Below are 18,823 nucleotides of genomic sequence, written 5' to 3' on the forward strand. Positions count from 1 at the left end.
AGCTGTCCTGCGGCCCAGCCAGCGTCGGGCAGCTCTGACAGCCCCTTCACCACCCTGTCCTCAGCTTCTTTCAGAGCACAGAGTGGGGACAGCGGCCTTCTGCAGTAAATTACCACACGCTGGTCTTCGAATGGGAAGACGGAGACAAGGGACCATCCTGGGTGTACGCTGGGTGACTGCCGCCACTCCCCTGCCTGCCTCCACCACCCCACGCAGACCTGCCCACAGGGTGACTGGGTGGGGCCCAGGCCCATGACTCCAGGATGCTGCTCCTGCAGCCTTCTCTAGGCCACAGAACGAGCGCCTCGCAGGGCACCGTCATCCTGGCGGGCACCGTCGGCCCCAGTCCTGGCGGCCGCAGGGACGTGCACGCTGCCGCCTGATGGGGGATGCGTCACGGTGGCGCCACTGCCCACAAATACTCACGGAGCTGAGCGCTCTGTCCGGAGGATTTCAGGAGCAGCTTCAGCTCAAAGAGCACCAGGGCCACGTGGACGGCGTGGCAGCGCAGCCGCTCCACGCGGAAGAGGAAGGCGACGGCCGCCTCGAACTGCGCTGTCAGGAACAGCACTTGGAAGTAGAGGAAGGGCTGCTGGTTCACCGTGAAGTGGGACTCGCCTGGGGGAGGAGAGGGAGCGAGTCGGTCTGAGGATGGCCGGCCCCAGGCAGGGCGGGACGCAGGCCTGGACAGGGAGAACTGCACAGGAACCCCCCCGGTTCCGTGACCTTATTCAGACCTCACGACACGACTGGCAGGGAGGGTCCCGTTGCAAAGCCTGAACTGCTGGCACAGGTGGGAGAGAAACGGCATTCAGGACCGTAAAATGGAATACGAAGGGGCTACTGAGCTCCTTTATGTTGGTAAAGTCACTCCGTAAGGAGCGGAAGGAAGATTTCAGATGCTTCCGTCCACCGAGATGCGCAGACACCTGAAGTCAACAACTGCTGACCACTGCGTAGCTGGAATCTTCTTCCCAGAATTCTTAACCCATGAGGGTGGGGGCTCTACTTCTCCCTCATCTGTGCTCAGAGTCCGTGCGCAATTCACGAGGAAGCAGTAGCCAGGTCTCTTATTATCCCTCCCTGAGCAAATGTCAACCAGAGCAGTTCAAAGAAAACAGCTTCCTGTGTGTGACCAAAAGTCACACTGATTAAGGCCACATGGCCTCCACCCAGACGTGAGGTCACGCTGTGCTGTGGTCTGAAGGCCCACAGGGTTCTGAAGGAGAGACAGCGTTCGGGGTGGAGGACTTCCCCAAAGGAAAGGGAAGTAGTGAACTCAGGTGAATGAGGGGAAGGCGGTCATGTTCAGGGCGCCTTACCGTAGTCTTCCAACAGCTGCTTCTGGAACTGTGAGAGAGTGAGCCTGTCCTGTGGGGAGCTGGTGCTGTCGTCATCGAAACACACCTGGTTCAGCTGCGCCAAGAGAAACACGCGCGTTGGCCCCGAGTCTGCCAGAGCCAGGCGTGCAGCTGCGGTGACACAACAAACAACGGGGCCAGGACCCAGGACACCAACCAGCCCGGTGGCCCCGCTGACATCATACACCAAGCAGGTAAAATCTGTGGGCAGAATGCGAGCAGAGGGAGGGGACTAAAGCCCAGGCAAGAAAGAGGCGCCTGCCTTTAGCCACAGGTAGTCCTCGGTTTTGTCAGCCACTTCACTCTGGTTGTCAGTGACATCACATCTGCCGATGACACAGTACACGGCCCGCTTGTAGGGGTCCGTATTGTTCCTGAGGGCCCTGCGGTAATGCAGCCGGAGCTTGTTCTCTGTAGCTGGGGACAGTCTAAGGCACAAGGGGACAGACAAGACACTAGACTCACTATAGATCCTCAGGGCATCTGAAAGCGCTGGGGCCCAATGAGGTACCAGAGTTACAAAGCCTTCCTCCCCCGAGGGTAACAGACGCCGTCCTGCCCGCACCGCCGTGGTACCCCCCTTTAATCTGATGGCGACCACTGGCACCTGCTCTGCCTCCCTCTGGGTTCCCCACTCCCTCACCCGTGTGGGAACGTGTCCCGAATAAACACCTGCCCTAGGGCCTCCCTCTGGGGCAAAGTCCAGAACATTACCCCTCCTTTACTCTGATGCAAACCAGACAAGGGTATACGACCCAAGACGATATCATTGGCATTATTAACATCACCAAGCAAATCGTCCTGCCTGCTTCTCACATGCACGACTGGGCGCCCGCTATCATTTCTTCTGTGTGATCTGTGTCTATTCTAACTGTTAACCCCAGCCTTCGAGCCACAGGGTGCAGGGCGGCATGTTGGGCTGCCCAGAAAGCGCTTGGCGCTAACGAGGAAGGGGCAGCGCCACCCGGCGCCACCTGATGGGTACCCTCACGTGCCTGGGGTTGACGGAGCAGGTTGGATCACGCTCCCATCAGAGCCGCTCCTGAGTCGGAACAGAAAGTTCCCCCAGCACGTGGGGGTCAGAATGGGGCTCCCCTTCTAAGGTTTTCAACTGTTATTCTCAGGAGCCTTCTGCTCACTTCCTCAACTTCCTTTTTTCCCAAGTACAAACTAATTTTGAGCCATGAACAGGGAAAAGAGAACAATGCTTCCGGAGGCACCACCTTGGTCCCAGTACCTTCTGTCCTCGCTGTTCATGTATTCTTGGAACCAGGTTTTAAACTCTCCCAGCTGGTGCTGGGCTAGGTTGACCACCTGGGAAGCGGCAAGCAGGTCTCCGCAGCGCATGCAGTAATAAATTAGTGCCCACACAGGATGGCCTTCCACCTCTCCATCCTAAAGAGGAAGGACACACAAGTAAACACAGAAACAAGAGCCGGCGGATGGGTTTCTGATACACTGACCCTCTCCTGTACTCAGTATTCACCACGACCCCAAAACGTGGGGGCCACATGGCCTCCTCCTGTTTCACAGATGAGAGAACTGAGGCACGGGAGCAGTAAGTGTTTAAGGTAACTCGGCAACTGGCAGTCCGGCTCTGAAGTTTTCCCTCTGATCGCTGTGCATCCCACCCGGTTCAGAGCCAACCAGTGGCACCTCCACGGAACCCCAGTAGCCTGCAGTAATCATATAACATGTTCTTCCATGACAACTTAGACACACACTCCCACAACTCCCCACCGGTGAGGGACGAAGACCTTTGCTGACCACAAGAGACTATCTATCAATCTTGAGCTTGTAAAATGTTAACTACCACTGATCAGCCAAAAGGACACTGGCATTTTCATCCAAACACATACTGAGTATCTCTGTTCCGGACACTGTGCTAGGTGCCGGGGATCTGAGAAGGCAGCCCTGTCCCCATGGGCCCAGGCCTGGAGCTCATCTGTCCTGAGTCTGGCTCTGCCGTCGATCTCAGCAGCAGGGCTGCAGACCTCCTTTCTGTCCCTCCACCCACCCCTGGCAGGACTCTTTCCAAAAGCCAGATCTGATCATGTCACTCCCTCACTTAAACCCCCTGGCTGGCGTGGCTCAGTGGACTGAGCACCAGCTTGCAAACCAAAAGGTTGCCAGTTCAATTCCCAGCCAGGGCACATGCCTGGGTTGAGGGCCAGGTCCTGAGTTGGGGGTGTGCAAGAAGCAACTGATTGATGTTTCTCTACCTCTCTTTCTCCCTCCCTTCCTCTCTCTGACAATAAAATCTTTAAAAGAGAAAACCCCCTGGAGCTGCTGACATCCAAAGTGCTTAGCCTGACACTCAAGGCCGAGACCCGCTGGCTGCTGCCTGCCAAGCCCTACCACGTGGCCCACACTCCGGTCAGCCCCTGCCTTCCCAGCGCAGGTGAAGCTGGACTCCTGCAGGAAGCCAGCCTCCTAGTACCCACCACTCTCGGCAGCACGCTGCACACAGTACGATAAGTGACTGTAAGGTCATTCCCCCAAGTGGGCGGTGACCCGAGAAGGAAGGCCGCATCCCAAGCATCTAGTCTTCTGTCAGAGCCAGTAATCTCAGGAGTCTTCCCTGACCCTGCCTCTCACACCCACCTCCAAATTCTTCCACAAGTCCTACTGGTTCCGTGTTCAAAACAGGTTCAGGACCCAGGGAACCCTCCCACCCCCCCAAATCCCCACGGAGCTCGGTGCCCCCGCCCACCCTGAGCTGAGCAGCACCACCATCGGCGGGACTCCTGCCCCACCGGCCTCCAAGCCCCCCGGCCTCTCCCCTCTGCCCCGCACGACAGTCTCTGCACACCTCACTTGACCTGAAGACGCTGGAGGTGTAAATGACCACACGGAGAAAACGGCCCATACCTGCAGTCCAGGCAAGGGAGCTGGAAGCTTAATGTTCAGGAAACTTCGAACCAACTGGTAAGTCCCAGGCACCCCACCCAGCTGGGCCTGATTCAGATTTCCAAAGACAGTCACGAGGGTGTAATTCTTGTAACTGGAAAAGTGTAAAAGAAATGGAAGAGGAAAACACGTGAAATACATGTCTCTGCCACACCCACAGCGGACTCCGCAGGGCAGGGGCTGGACTGTCCCCCCGGCACAGAGAGGGGACCGCACACAGTCAGTGAAGCAAACTGCAGTGTTCACTCAGCGGGCAGTGGGTCGCTGCAAAGACTGCTCATCCCTGTAGGCGCTCGAAAGAACCCCTGGAGAAATATAAATATAACCGTGGGCTTCAAACGCATCGGGGCTAATGTGCGGAACAGTGATTGCTCCAGCTCACAGCCTAAGGTTCTAGTGGGTTCGTTTCTCTTTGGAAAAATTTCAACCTACAAAAATTCAAAAGAATAGTCCAATGAATGCTCTACCTCCCTTGACCTAGATTCGCACACTGTTATCATTCGTGTGCCCATTTTCTCTCATTCTCTATCTATAGATACACACACACACACGCACATGTATACAGTTCTCTTCTTAAGAATTTAAAAAGGTTATTAGAAATATAGAAAGTAGGGACTATTTCATCTATAAATACCTCACCAGGTATCTCCTAAAAACTAAGACATTCTCCTACCTAACCTCAATGCCATTACGACACCAAGAAACTCAACATTAGTAACTGTTAGCACTGAAGATATAACCCATCCTCAAATTTCTATTTTAATTGGGGTACAAATGACACAGTGTGATGCTACCCCTGGGGCACAGCCTGATGATTTGGTGTTTGTGAAATGACCACACGGGTCTAGCCACCACCCGCCACCACACACAGTCACAGGACTTTTTCTTGTGACGAGAACTTCGAAGACCCGCTCTCCCAGCTGCGCTCACACACGCAGGCGCGGCCACTAACTGCGGGCACCGTGCTGCTCCATCCCAAGTCGGACTGACTTGGGAACTGCAAGTGTGTACATTTTGTCCCCCCGCTGCCCATTTTGTCCACACCCACCCCCCACTGTCAGTGGATCAGCATCAGCCAAAATGCTTTAAAAGTGAGATAATTATTCTACAGTATTCCTTTGATCAAAAAGTAACAAGGAATCCTTAAAAAGAGTGCCAGCAGGAAGTGATGCCGCCGGAGGGAAAGAGAAAATAAGGTCGCAATAACTGTGGCCGGGAACTTCCCAAACAGCTCCACGTGCTGCTAAAGGAATTAATGGGGCAAGATAATTCTGAAAAAGAAATCAAAAGAATAATTTTTGAAAACAGGACAGCCTTAAAGCCAGCTTTAAAGCCAAGGAATGCAGCCTGGTACCACTGGGGAAGTCGAGCACCAATATCAGGAATTGGGTTTAAGAAAAAAGCAGCCATACCTACGTACCCATAAAAAAAAGTCCTACGTGGTAAGAAATTCTGACTCATTTTGCTGAACTGTAGCAAATAAATACTACTACACCATTAGATTCTCTATGGCTCAAGATCGATACTCTAAACTGATGTTACAAAAATTTAGCCCGAAGCCAGATGAAATATTTCATAAACTCTTTTGTGGCCGTGCCACAGGGGATTCCAAATTTTACTTAACAGGAGTGGAGGCAGTGAGTTTGACTTGTCTGATGGTGACCCTCTCACATAGCTACTATATAATTAATTGAGTATTTGGTATAAAAACGTAGTCTCTGCTGTACCGGGCCGGAACCGCCTCAGTCACACACGGGAAGTTTTACGAGTTCTGAATGAAGCATCATTTCGTTGATAATGGGCGGCCACACTGCAAGGCCGCTGGTGGCTGCACAGGCCCAGGGGCCGAGGGCTGAATTCAGCAGGTGTATTCAACGTGGCTTTCCTTCCTGAGCCAGCACAGGGGCTCAGCACCGGTCTCTGAGATAAAGAGGGTCTGCTGCACACTCATGACAACCCCCACTGGCCGATTCAGCGCTGGAAGAAGTGTCCGCAGGGAGGGACGAATGGCAGCAGCCCTACCAGCGAAGGGGACAATAGTTAGGGCACAGCCACAACCCCCGTAGCGACCAGGTCCAATTAGTGAGGGGGTGGCAGAGAAACCCAGGCACACATCACGGCTCCGGCAGCTGGGAAGGACCCAGACTCACAGGGATCAGTGGGACAGAGCCAGAAGGAAAGCAAAGGGTGGAGGGCCTTTCCTGAGGTTCGGAGGCAGCAAGTTCGCCGGGCGCAGGAATGAAAACGCCAGGAGAAACAGAAGAGCCTCAGGAGTAGAGGCTGAACCACGTCAGGGAACCGGATCTTGATTGAAAAGGCCTGATCAGCACGATGTTGCTGTTTGAAGGGACGAGTGCGGAGGAGGAGGAAGAGGAGTCGGACAGTGCCCTGCCTCCCACGACTCCGCATCGCTGCAGAACCAGGCCCGGCAGAGAAGTCTTGGGACCAGAGGGGCATCCCTCCGCCCTGCTCGGCCTCGTCTGCACTGTGCCGGTGACGGGCGCCGAGCCTGGGGACAACCTGACACGCGAGACACGAGGGGCTCCGTGCCCCCGCCGCCTCACCTCTGCTCCAGGTACCCCAGGGCCTGCCTGACCAGCTCCATGCGCACTTCCACGCTGCTGCGGCTCTTCAGGGCGTCCGTTGCCGGTGCCAACAGCACGTCGGTCATTTGCTTCACCATGGCCCACATGTCCGAGATGTTCTGCATAGAAACGAGACCGCACAGGACAGTGCCGTGAGGCTGCAGAGCCCGCCCGGCTCCTTGCGCTCTCTGACTTAACGGGAGGGTGGGGTACGGAGGGGGAGAGGTTAACGTGGTCCGGGGGACCCCCCGGGTACGCCCAGCCCAGAGGATGCACCTCTGCCCCGCACCCCGGCCCAAGTCGGGTTTCACGTGGATGACTGCTCCCAGTCTGCATGATTAAGACCGAGCAGAAGTAACGAGAACACTGAATCTCAGTGGGGTATATTCCTTGAGAGAGCAAACGCATTTATAATGGTCCAGCGCTCCAGGACTGTGAACTCAAGTAGCTGCATTCCGGTCCTTACAAGGTATTTTCAGTTTTTTAAAAGCTTAAAATAAGAGTTTAACCTAAATAGTATGTTTTCTCTCCCAGAGACTCTCCGGGGGCCACTGCCCTTCCCCCACTTTGGGAGTGTCCCAGCCTCCCATTTCCCTTCCCACCCGGTGCCTTCGAAAGATGCCCCGGTGACCGCCTCCCAGCACAGAACAGGCATTCCCTCCTCTGTCACCACCACCAGCTGGGACGCCCTCTCCCCAGGGCCCTCCTGGTGGCAAATCCCTCCTTAAAAAGGTGTCCCCTGAACCTCTGCAGTTTCCTAAAATTGCGAATTGCACTGATTGGAGAAAAGCAAGTTTACACTTTTTCCAAAGGAAAAGAGAAAATCCTGTCTTTATTGTCCCTCTCAAAAATTAAAACTGTAGAAAGTCCACCCAAACGCGACTGTTTCTGGCTTATGAGATGGTTGGTGAATTCTTACTTTCTCCTTAAATCTGTCTGTATTGCCTTATATTTTACTGTTAACAAAATAATAATAAAGGATGCACTTCTGGAGGAAAAAAAAATCTGAGTGTGAGCGCCTGCTCCCATTATATGCTGCCGCCCTCCCTCCTTCCTCCTGGCTCCACCGACTCATCCATCCGCTCTCTCTCTCTCCTTCCTGGGGGAGGCCACTGTCCAGGCATAAGAACGGAGAGATGGGAATAAACTGAAAGGCAGGGAGTCAGAGAGGAACGGAACCAGCAGCACATGAAGAATGCTCCTAAAGACCCCACCAGAATCAAGTTCAAGGGGCTCACGGGCGTGAAGACCACATCGCTGTTACAACTCACTGTCCTTAAAGAGCCAGTCAGTCTGTGGAAGGAGGGACTCAGGTGAGGGAGGGGCCGAAGCCAGACAGGACTTCAAAGCAAAACCAGCCCAAGAACTCTGGTGGCCAACAGCTGATCCTGGGAAAGCCTTCTGAAGGCGCGTCAAACATGCATGTGGAGAACCACCCTTGGAAAACCACCCTGAAAGCGTTTACGATAAAACTCCGAGGAGCAGTTAACGTTTTATTCCATGCAACAGAGTGTCTCCTCAGCCCATCCCTGCCGAGTCCAAGAGCTCATCCCACAGGAGCACCTGCCCAGACGCCGGGCAGCCCCGGGCCCTACCTTATCATCCAGCTCCGCGGCCGAAGCGCAGAGGTCCACGAGGTTGGGCTGCAGGTGCCCGCTCACAATCTTCTCGTTATAGATATAAATCTGAAACCGCGGAACACAGAGTCAGGGGCCCATTTCTAGCTGCAGCTCTTCTTTTCCAGGCCTCTTAGAGCAGCGCTGGAGCCAGTTTCTGCCCAGGGGTCAGCCGAGCCTCGGCTGGCCTTCCCTTCTTCCTGTCCATGCCACTGGGCAGGCGAGGCCTCCAGCCAGCTTGCCAGCTCTGCGGCTGCAGCACCGACAAACCAGCGCTCACGGCTACCCCAGCCTTCCGGACCCCCGAGGAACAGGAGCTGGGGGTCCCGGGCGGCGGAGAGTACCACAGGCCCTTCCGTACTCTCTGCCCAGCACGCCCTCAGTCCTTGCCCTCGGTCCCAGTGAAGGACCCAAAGGGGAGACGGACAATGGAAGGGCTCCCAGGGCTGTTTCCTAAGAACCCGAGACTGGTAGCCTTTCAGCAAAAGGACGGAACAGGCCCGGGCCCAGGGCCACTGGGCTGAGTAAAGGAGGGCCAGGTGGCGGCGCCCCACGGGCGGGAACGGCCGTTACTGCACATTCCCAGGGCCCCCTTCTCCTTGGTAAATGTTCTCGAGAGAAAGGAACTGTGTGAGGTTTCAGGTGTGGAAAAATCACTACTACTTTGAATTTTACTTAAAAAGAGCTAAATAATGAGGGTAAAAACTAGTAAGTTCTAGTCTTCACACCCGAGGTCCTTGCTCTCCCAGGGACTGAACAGGTGGTGACGCTGGATAAACAGGTGCCCCGTCACGCAGCCTCCGGGGGCATCGTACATGAAATAAACTGGGCTTTGAACGGTACGGTGGTGTTTATCCACCCAGGGCCTTCCCTTTCTTCTCAAGGCACGGCGTTCAACATGGGACGCAAGACTCACTTCCACCGGAGGGGACAGCCATGTAAGCAGCTACGTGACACTGTGGTGTCCTTTGTGCTAGAAAATGTTAGCTCTATGAGGGCTTCAACCTCACAGACACGGAAGATACGTGGTTTCTCTCCTTGGACGGTCATTTATTAGGCTTGAACTCTGGTAGTAGCCATGGCAATGGAAGGAGTCCTCCACACCACAGAAGTGAAATTTAAAGGATGTGGATGTAGTGAGGGAGGGACCTTATACTGCAGCATAAGCAAAGCAGTGAGGGTGCAGTGGTAAAGCCTGAGGGATGTGGAAGGAGGGGACTCGTGTGCAGGAAGCAGATGCTACGGATGCAGGTGCCTGGTTAGAAGTGGCAATGGAACACTAAGACTTAAAAAAAAAACCACCTAGAAAGTTCTTAACAAGGGGCGTAAGAGGGATGGAAGCCGGCCACCCTCAATTCAAGAAACAAGGTCATTTTGCCGTCCTGACATTCCGTGTGGGGAAGTGGCAAACTGGAAAAAACCAGACAGGGGGCCAGACCACTTTACTCAAAAAGTCCGCCCAGGTGGTACTGTCCCCAGGGCCCTTTCAGTCCAATGTCCCTGTGCTCACCGCAGAGCAGCTCCATCTGCACCCGCATGCCTGCAGGGCCACAGTGCCCGGCCGGAACCACAGTCCCCAACAGTGGAAGCTCACCCAGGGCAGCAACAGGAGGTAGTTATGAGTACACGGTACTTACCAAGCAGAAATGCATTTAGAGAATTTCTCAACAACAAGGGGTGAAGATGGATTTCTGATAATATCATCAGCCTACAGGTACTCCAGTTAATAGAGAACGCCATTTGCTAAGCAGTGAGGTTACTGAAGGCCTCACTGTACATGGGTCATTGCCAAATGCAAAACAAGGCGCCCCAGTCAGTGCAGAGGCAGGTTTCAATTACCCTGAATCGAACAGGAGTCGGTGTATTAGAGAATCTGACGGCATTCTCTGAGAGCCTGGATGGTGGAATATTAACCAGTCCTCTGAATGAAAAGCCAACTGGCCTCCAGGGTTGGACTTTCATGGGACGGAGGTCTTCGTTTCCTCTTACTCCCCAGAAGGCCCCTGTCGCGTCCCCGGACTCGGCCCTCCCGGGTAGCACGCTCACCTGCCGGGCGTAGGCCATCTCCGTGCTGTCCAGAGAGCTGCGGCCGGGGGGCGCCCCGTCACTGACGTAGCTGGGCTGTAGGCAGACACACATCAGGAACTGGTTAAGAAATCATTCAGTCGCATGAACGAAGACTCATATGAACACATGCTTGTCTTTCTTAAATATGATTTTGTTTATTTATTTATTTTTAGAGAGGGGAAGAAAGGGAGAAAGGGAAAGAAACATGGATTGGTTGCCTCTTGCACGCCCCCTACTGGGGACCTGGCCTGCATTCCAGGCAGGTGCCCAGACTGGGAATCAAACTGGTGGGTGACCTTCCAGTGCACAGGACGACACCCAAACCACGGAGCCACACCGGTCAGGGCATGTGCTCGTCTTTAACAAAGAGAAGCTGCCAGGAGTCTGTTTCCTGGTCAGACTTCCAGATGACCATTTTAGGGGTTTCAACAGAAAGCAACTTTCTTATCATGAACATGAGAAGGGACTCGTGGGACTCAGTCAACTCAAAGTCACACGGCTGAGGGAATGGACCTGTGGAGTCGTGGCACTGGATTCAGACACTACCAGTCTAGAGCCCACGCCGAGACAAACGCTGGTGATGTGTTTCCTGCCTCTGGCGCTAGGGAGCTGGTCTGGGTCGGAAGCCATTCCATTGTGCTGTGAACACCTGCCAAGTGTCTGCCTGCCATGGGCGCAGCTGTGTGACAGCTCTCCCCAAAGAGATGATGGCGAGCCAGGCCACAGCGCCTGTCCTCAAGGCCCTTACCGTCTCCTGGAGACGGTTAGACACAGATAGATGAAAAAGCTTAGCAGTCTTTTTGTTTCTAAAAGGCTGAAGTTAATCTTTAGCTAAGCTTCCCTACTGTAAACACATATGGATCAAAATTAGGTGTACCCTACAGGTATGGTCTTATACTTCTAGTATATTATTAACTTGTACTGTACTATAGCAGAAACGACATTTTTTAATGCTTCCATCATTAAAAAAACTTTAAAAAAAAACAATGCTCCATTCTCTAAAATCTAAAACAAAGCAGTTTAAAGTAGGCTTCCTAGGAAACCAGAAGATTGCAGTGAAACTTCCTAGCACTGGGCGGGCTGGTGACAGACAGACTGGCGTGAGCTCGCACTGGGGGCAGGGAAAAGGAGAGAGGGGCTGGGGACCGAGGGGGGGGCCTGGGCTCCAGGAGGGCCGGTGTCTCCCTGGCTTCGGTGCGTCGCACATTTCCCCGGAGACCCGTCAGGTGAGTGAAAGGTGGTCCCAGACGACCTCGAGGGGCCCTCCTCAGCTCCGACTTTCTTCAGCCACCGGTGTTAGAAGTTTGAGCACTTCACTGACCTGGGCAGATGCTGCCGGCTGGCCGGCTGACCCAAAGGCTGTTCCAAATCCCTCCCTCTCATCTCCACCCACTGCTAGCTCCCAGTCTGGCACATTGAGTTAAATATACATCCGAAGGGCATTCCTATCTGAGACACGGGATTCCGGAAAACCACCAGGTTAAAATAACGCTGACTACACTCACTGAGCACCTACTACACGCCGAGCCCCGCCCTACTGTCCACGTGTCAACTCCGCGATGCTGAGATAGGAACTCACACCGTGTCGTTTCACAGATGAAGACGCCAGGGCACACAGAGAGCAACCTGGCCAAGGTCACTCCGACAGCAACCAGTGCAGCCGTGGGGCGACCTCTCAAGCCTGGCCATCAGAGAACAGCAGTGGTCAGAAACCCGGCTCCGCCACTCACTAGCTATGTGACCCTGATTCGAGTGCAGCTCTTCCTTCGGGCCTCAGTTTCCTCTGCTGTCAAATGGGGCAGTGACGAGATGCACCTCACAGGTGTGTGATGAAGACTGAACAGGACAGAAAACAGGCCTCCCAATACTGTCGAGAAACTAAGTAGCAAGGGCTCAGGGTGGCGCCCGGACCTTGGCCAATAAACGCTGTTTCCACTTTTTGAACAAAAAACAAGCCACCACGACGAACATGGAAAGGAATCCTGAACTAAACGACGACAGACAGGCACGGACGCCACAGAAAGGGAACCTAACACATTTGACTCTGTGCTGAACTCTCGTCCCCCGTCCCTATGACGAACACGCTGTCCTCGTGTCAACGGCTCACTCTCCCTGCTGGGCCGATGCGGAGCGTTCCCGGTCACGCCGCGCGAGGGCTGCCCTCTAACACAGCCGCCCTTCTGGGAGAGACCTCCCCACCGAAAGCCTTTTGAAAGAACAGAACACTAAGCCTGTTAGTGCCAGTAACCTGACTGGGGGAAAGGGAGAGGGTCAGGAAAGGGGAACAGCCCTGAAACATCTCTGCAAGGACATAGCCGTTTCGGCTAAATATATGTGAACAGCCTCGAGAAATATTTTCCAGTACTAAAGACCCAATTTTAAAAATGATGCATTTAAAAAGTAGTTGGTTTTCAGGCTTCCGATTTCCATTTAAATTAATTTTGTTTAATGCTCTTGTTTTCACAGCGCCTTTCCTTCACTTGCCCTTGGCCTCTGCCTGGCACGCAGAGGGCCAACTGCCCGTCGACAGGAAGTGTGTGTGCACAGAGGGCCCAGCCAGCCTTCGCTGGGATCTCAGAGCCAGGGGCAGCTGGAGGGCCAGCTGCTGCTGTGCCGTGGAGCCAGACATTCCATCTCCACAGACCTGTGGGTTCCTCTTCACGGGGGCCAGGTGACAGGAGCAGGGACCCTGAGACCAGAAAGGCAGGCAAGGTGGGGGGCAGGGCCGGGGGAGCCCAGGGGCTCACCCAGGAGTCCAGGGATCTGGGGAGAAACAGCGACTCGGGGAGCAGAGCCACACAAAGGTCTTCTCAGAGCAGACGGGGTTCCCAAAACTTGTTCTCAGAGCGCGTTCCAGAACAGGGGGGGCGTGGCTGCAGAGTGGCAGGGGAGGCTGCGAGCTTTTACGAAGCGACTGCTTTTGTACGCAGCATACCCAGGGACGAATAAACCCTTTCCCAAGGAGGGCGCCTTCTGGTCAGGGAGGCCCGGGTCAGTGTGGGAACACACTGGTCAGTGTGGGAGGGCCCCTTGCACGACAGGGGAAAGAGGAGAGGATGCGGCGTTAGAGAGGAAAGGCGGTCTTCAATTTCCGAGTGGGATGTTTTGGCTTTACGGGAGCACAAGCGAACCAAAGCGATTCATTTACAAAGCTGGCTACAAAACCTACGCACAGAAACCAGCACTGCCAGAGAGAAAGACGAAGCAAAACCAAAAAACCCACCAACTGGGAACCAGAAGACCCAGGTTCTACACGCAACCCAACGGCACGACCTTCTCTGTAGCCTTGCATGCACTTCACGCATAAAATGAGAAGAAAACGCAGGCCCTTTATGTGGTGAAACCAGTTACGGCCGCTAAGAAACGACAGACATTTCCATGTACTGACCTAAAAAAGACCCCGAAGTAAGTTTTTTACGAAATGGAAACACAATGCCACAGTGAAGAGTCTAATACAGGAGATGAATGGTGCGTGTCTGTCTGGAACCAGCTGACGAGAACAGACTCAGGGAATGCGCCCCGGGTGCTGGGGGGGCCCTGGGGGCGGCACGCTCCTCTGTCTCGGGTTCTTTGCCAGGAGCCTCTTTCTCGCTTCAAAGCAAAAACCTGAACGGTTATCAGTGACCTTCCAATTTCTACCGTCCTTTAAATATTATACCTCTGTCCTCAATGATATCCTAAGGAAATTAATTTCCCAGATTGCATTTGTGCCACGGAACCAGCATCTCCCGCATTAGAACTCGCCAGGAACAGGTCTCAGCAACGCGTCGTTGCTCTCCTACGATCAGAAGGCGCGGGGGGGCGTGGGACAGACAACACGAACGTTTCAGGAAGCACCGTATCCTAGTTCACTTTAGCTTTCAAAGAAACTTCCTTAAGTCTCTCTTTATATTAAATTATCCTACTTTGGACATTTTCCTTCAAATGTAAGGTCAGCTCAACATGAATAGAATAGAAGCCTCCGTCCTGATGACTCTGAATTCCAACCACCACCAACTGGGAATAAGATTCCCAGCGATCAACACTTACAAAGGCGCAGGTCCTTCGGAAAACGATTAAAATGAACCGAACAGCGTGGAGCTCCGCGAACTGCTGGGATGAGCTGAGTGTGAGCCCAGCGCCAGCACTGGGCGGGGAGGCGCTTCCTACGCTCCTTCCGACAGACAGGCCTTCAGGAGAGGCCTTGACAATAAGGAACCAGCGGGGAGCCCCGGGCTGCAGGGTTTCGGCGCCTGTGCCTGGCCTTCACACTACACGGGTTCCTGCCCAAATGGAGGTAATGTCACCTTCCCATCACGTTGAAGAAAGTTACATGGACAAAGCCGGTAAAAACACATGATGCCACGCACCCACCAGAAAAGCTGAACATGAAGACAAGACACACGAAGCAAGGCAACAATCTGGGGTCAATGGAACTCTCGCACCCTGCTGGTCCGAGGGCCCACTGGTGCAAGCCCTTTGGCAAAGTACTTGGCAGGAGCTGCACACGTGCCCTGAGCCAGGTGGTCCCTCTCGGGTGTACCAGACAGAGAAGCAACCACGTGCACTGAAACACACACATGAGACTGGCCACCACGGCGCTCGCTCTTCATAAAAGCCCTGAAGTGGGAACCACCTGAAGGGTCCGTCAACACCAGAAGGCACACACAGACTGCAGTGACACCGGTCGGCCGCGGGATGAAGGCCCGCAGCTGCAGTAACGACAGGCAGACCGCTGAGCAGAAACAGGAGCACACACTGCGTGACTCCATCCACACAAGTTAACGAGCAGGGAGACCAGCCTACGGTGTTAGCAGTCCCGACGCGGCCCCCGGTGGGAGGTGGTGCGGGCAGCGACGGGACAGGCACACCAGGAGGACTCCTGGGTGCTGGTGGTGCCGCTTCTGCACCTGGGCGCGTTCCATTTGTGATCACTCACTGAGTCGTGCACTTATGATGGGGCTTTTCCGTGCACGTTACACTTCAGGAAAAACGTTCCAAACGACACACCCACAGCGGTCTGAGGAGTGGCAAGTCCCTGGGGAAAACCACGCACCAGCTTCTGCTCTGCTGGGGGGCACAATGAAGAAACGCAAAAGTGCGGGTAACTCCCTCCTGAGGGGACTTGAGGTCAAGGAAGAAGAGTCTGCTAAATAGATTGGTCTATTTTTAAGAGAACAATCAAGAAAGAATATCTCATTAGCAGCTTATAATTACTTCCAAATCCCAATACAGACCACAACCTATTAACACCGTTTTAAAACACGAAGTTTATAAAACCACGAGCTGCTCTATTATCTGCCCAGACTCACGAGAAACTGAGGAACGTCCGACTGACCGAGGGTTTCATGAGTTGGCTCTTCTTCCCCAGAGGCTCGGACCCGCATCTTTGGTGCCTCTGAGTCGGGGACTGTGGAGCCGGCCTCAGGGCGCAATCTCCCAAGGCGACTGGCTTCAGCGCCTACCTGTCTGGGGGCCAACTCGACAGGAAAACTGGTTTTTTAAATCAGAAGCGAATCTGCAGATGTGGGACCAGCGAAGTTATCCCGCAGGCACGACAAACTGCCGAGCCGCCCCCCTGCACCAGACTCCAGCAGCACCGTGGCCTTGAGGAGGCCCACAGCCCGGGTCTCACCAGCACGACGCACGCCTCTCCGAGTCTCCGTGGTCCTCTCTCTCGTGAGAAAAGAATGCTTGCTAACCATAGAATGACTTCTGGAAAAGACTCAGCAGGAAGCATTGGTAAAAGTATTTGAAACATCTAACACTGTAATTTTTATAACATTATAATTGTTAATCTGCACCTCTAAATGCTCTGAAACTATTTAAAAAAATAGTAAAGGATGGCCATTATGGGTCAGTCACTTTACATGATCACTGACTTTCCCAATAATCTCATTTCCCCAGTGAGGACACGGAAGGTCTGCAGGGTTAAACAGCCCAGAGCAGTCTCCGAACTAGTCAGTGGTGGAGGCAGGACCCGCGGCCAGGGCTGGGCTCTCCTGGCACCAGAGCAGGAATGTGTGCGTAGCCACGGCTTCCCAGCACAGGGCTGGCATCGCCGATCAAGCAAGACACTCTGCCTGCTGACCCCAAGGTGCAGCTCAAAATCCCTCTCAGGAAAAGTCTCTAGAATATATTCAGTGCAAAAAGCGAGATACAGAACATACAGTGAGCTGACTTTTGTGTAAGATGGAGGGGGGATAAGAATGTATAGTGTCATATACCTGTATCTGTATTAAGACACAATGGAGTCCTGGCTGGTGTGGCTCAGTGGATTGAGAGCTGGCCTGAGAACCAAAGGGTCGCTGGTTCGATTCCCAATCAGGGCACATGCCTGGGTTGCAGGCCAGATCCTCAGTAGGGGATGTGCGAGAGACAACCACATATTGATGTTTCCCTCTCTTTCTCCTTCCCTTCCCCTCCCTCTAAAAATAAATAAAACCTTTATAAAAAAAAGAGACACACTGGAAATTTGTACAAGAAAGTAGCAACAGTGACTGCCCTTGGGGGAGGCGGAAGGGGGAGGGAAGAGGCTTTCAGGGACAGGGCACTTTAATTCCTGAAACGCACGGCCATTTTTTAAAATTAGATTTTTTTGAGAGGAGAAAACGCTCGACCTAGCACAACCATCAATCACTATATTCTAATGACAGAAACAAACAGTAAGTGGTATAAAGACATAAAACATACACAATGGTGTATGGAAGGAAGTGCTAAGAAGAAAAACAGCAAAAAAAGGGATAGAGGAAGTGCCGAGCAGGAAGCGGTTGGCTTGGGCTGCGCAGAGCAAGCCCTCGGCAGGCCCAGGCCGCAGGGAGACGGCACTGGGGGGCCCTGGAGGGAAAAGCCATTTGAGGGCGACGCCATGTGGTTATCTGGGGGACAGCAACCTAGGCCGAAGCAACAGGGAGCACAGAGAACCCGAGGCAGAAGCAAGCCTGCAGGCTCGTTTGAGGGACCTGCAGGCTTGTTTGAGGGACCTGCAGGAGCTGCGGTGGTGGCAGCAGCAAGAGCAATGGGAAGAGCAGTAAACACAGGGAGCTGGACAGGCAAGAAGACCGGTCCGGTAGGGACTTGCAGGCCACGGAGAAGACTCTGGCTCTCACTGCAAGTGAGACAGGAGGGTCCCGAGCAGAGGAGAGACTCAATGTAGCCCGTGTTTTAATAGTGTTACTCTGACCACTGTGTTAAGAGGTTGCACAGGGCAAAGGTGGGGAGCCCAGGGGGTCGGCGACCTCTGAGATGGTCCCTATAATTCCCACCTCCTGGGAGTCCAGCCCTTGTGCGGCCCTCTCCCCTTGAGGGCAGGCTGGATTAGTGGTTTAACGACTCTGGATTTGGACAGAGGGGATAGGATAGGACTTCCACGGCTAAGCTATGCAAAGACTGTGGGTTCCTGCTGCGGGTACTCGGTGCCCCTCGGATCCCTCACTCTTGCCCCAGCGGAAGTAAGTTAGGTTGTGAGCAGCACAACCAACTGGGAGACCCAGGTGGCAGGACACTGATGCCCCTGAGCCAAGAGCCACATGAGTGAACTCGGGAGTGGATCTGTGCTGAACTGGGCCTGGAGGTGAGTGTGGCCTCGGCCAGCACCCTGACAGCAGTGTCCAGAGACCCTGAGCAGAACTACTCAGCTGAGGCAAATGCCATGTTCAGCCGCTGTGGTTCGGAGTGATGTGCTATGTGGCAACAGGTAACTAACATAACCAGCTGGGCTGGTTCAAAAACCAGGGCAAGAGCTGACGGTGTTTGGACTGGAGTGCTAACAGTGGGGGTGCTAAGGCGCAGCTGGGTTCTGGGTACGTTTTGAGAGGAGGGTTAAACTGCATTTACCGGTGTCTGTGAGATGAGGTAGGAGGAGAGGACAGAAGTAAATCTGAGGTTTCGGATCTGAGTGAGTGAAAAACCACAATGGCCATATATAAAGATGATAAACTCTGAGGAGGAGGCTGGCGCCAGGAAGGACGTGGCGGGCGGCTGCCACCTTGACTCAGTCCTGGACGTGTGCAGCTCGGGACCGTCTGAGACGTCCAGGCAGAGCCGCAAAGGCCGCAGGGTCAAGGAGGCTGGACCTGGGGCTGCGGCGTGTGCCTGAGTCTTCAGCAGACAGATGGTATTTGAAGCCACAAGTGCAGACAAGACCAAGGGGCAGTGACTGAGGGGGAAACGGCAGGGCAAAGGCTGAGCCCTGGGACACTCAAACAGCCAGAGGGCAGCTCAGCAAAGGAAGCTGAGCAGCCGCCGCCAGACATGCTGGAGGCGGTCCAGGCAGATGGGGGTGAAGGGGTGGGGGCAACAACGA

The 18,823-nt window shown here is 54.1% G+C and overlaps 1 protein-coding gene across 3 annotated transcripts in view; it reads right to left on the reverse strand.

Annotated features, from left to right (window-relative positions):
- NUP93 (nucleoporin 93) overlaps window positions 1–18,823 on the reverse strand; it is an 80,872-nt gene that overhangs the window by 7,994 nt on the left and 54,055 nt on the right. For all 3 annotated transcript variants that reach the window (XM_053663193.1, XM_037141520.2, XM_037141522.2), the window contains 8 exons: window positions 10,519–10,593; window positions 8,452–8,541; window positions 6,836–6,975; window positions 4,233–4,365; window positions 2,599–2,756; window positions 1,624–1,789; window positions 1,323–1,416; window positions 427–618 (listed from right to left, as the gene is read on the reverse strand). In XM_053663193.1, the coding sequence (XP_053519168.1) occupies window positions 427–618; window positions 1,323–1,416; window positions 1,624–1,789; window positions 2,599–2,756; window positions 4,233–4,365; window positions 6,836–6,975; window positions 8,452–8,541; window positions 10,519–10,593 (1,048 nt within the window). The remainder of the gene's footprint in view (window positions 1–426; window positions 619–1,322; window positions 1,417–1,623; window positions 1,790–2,598; window positions 2,757–4,232; window positions 4,366–6,835; window positions 6,976–8,451; window positions 8,542–10,518; window positions 10,594–18,823) is intronic.

This window comes from Artibeus jamaicensis, unplaced genomic scaffold (assembly GCF_021234435.1).
Source record: "Artibeus jamaicensis isolate MK-2021 breed Jamaican fruit bat unplaced genomic scaffold, CSHL_Jam_final contig_3152, whole genome shotgun sequence".
In the NCBI taxonomy this organism is placed as follows: Eukaryota; Metazoa; Chordata; class Mammalia; order Chiroptera; family Phyllostomidae; genus Artibeus; species Artibeus jamaicensis.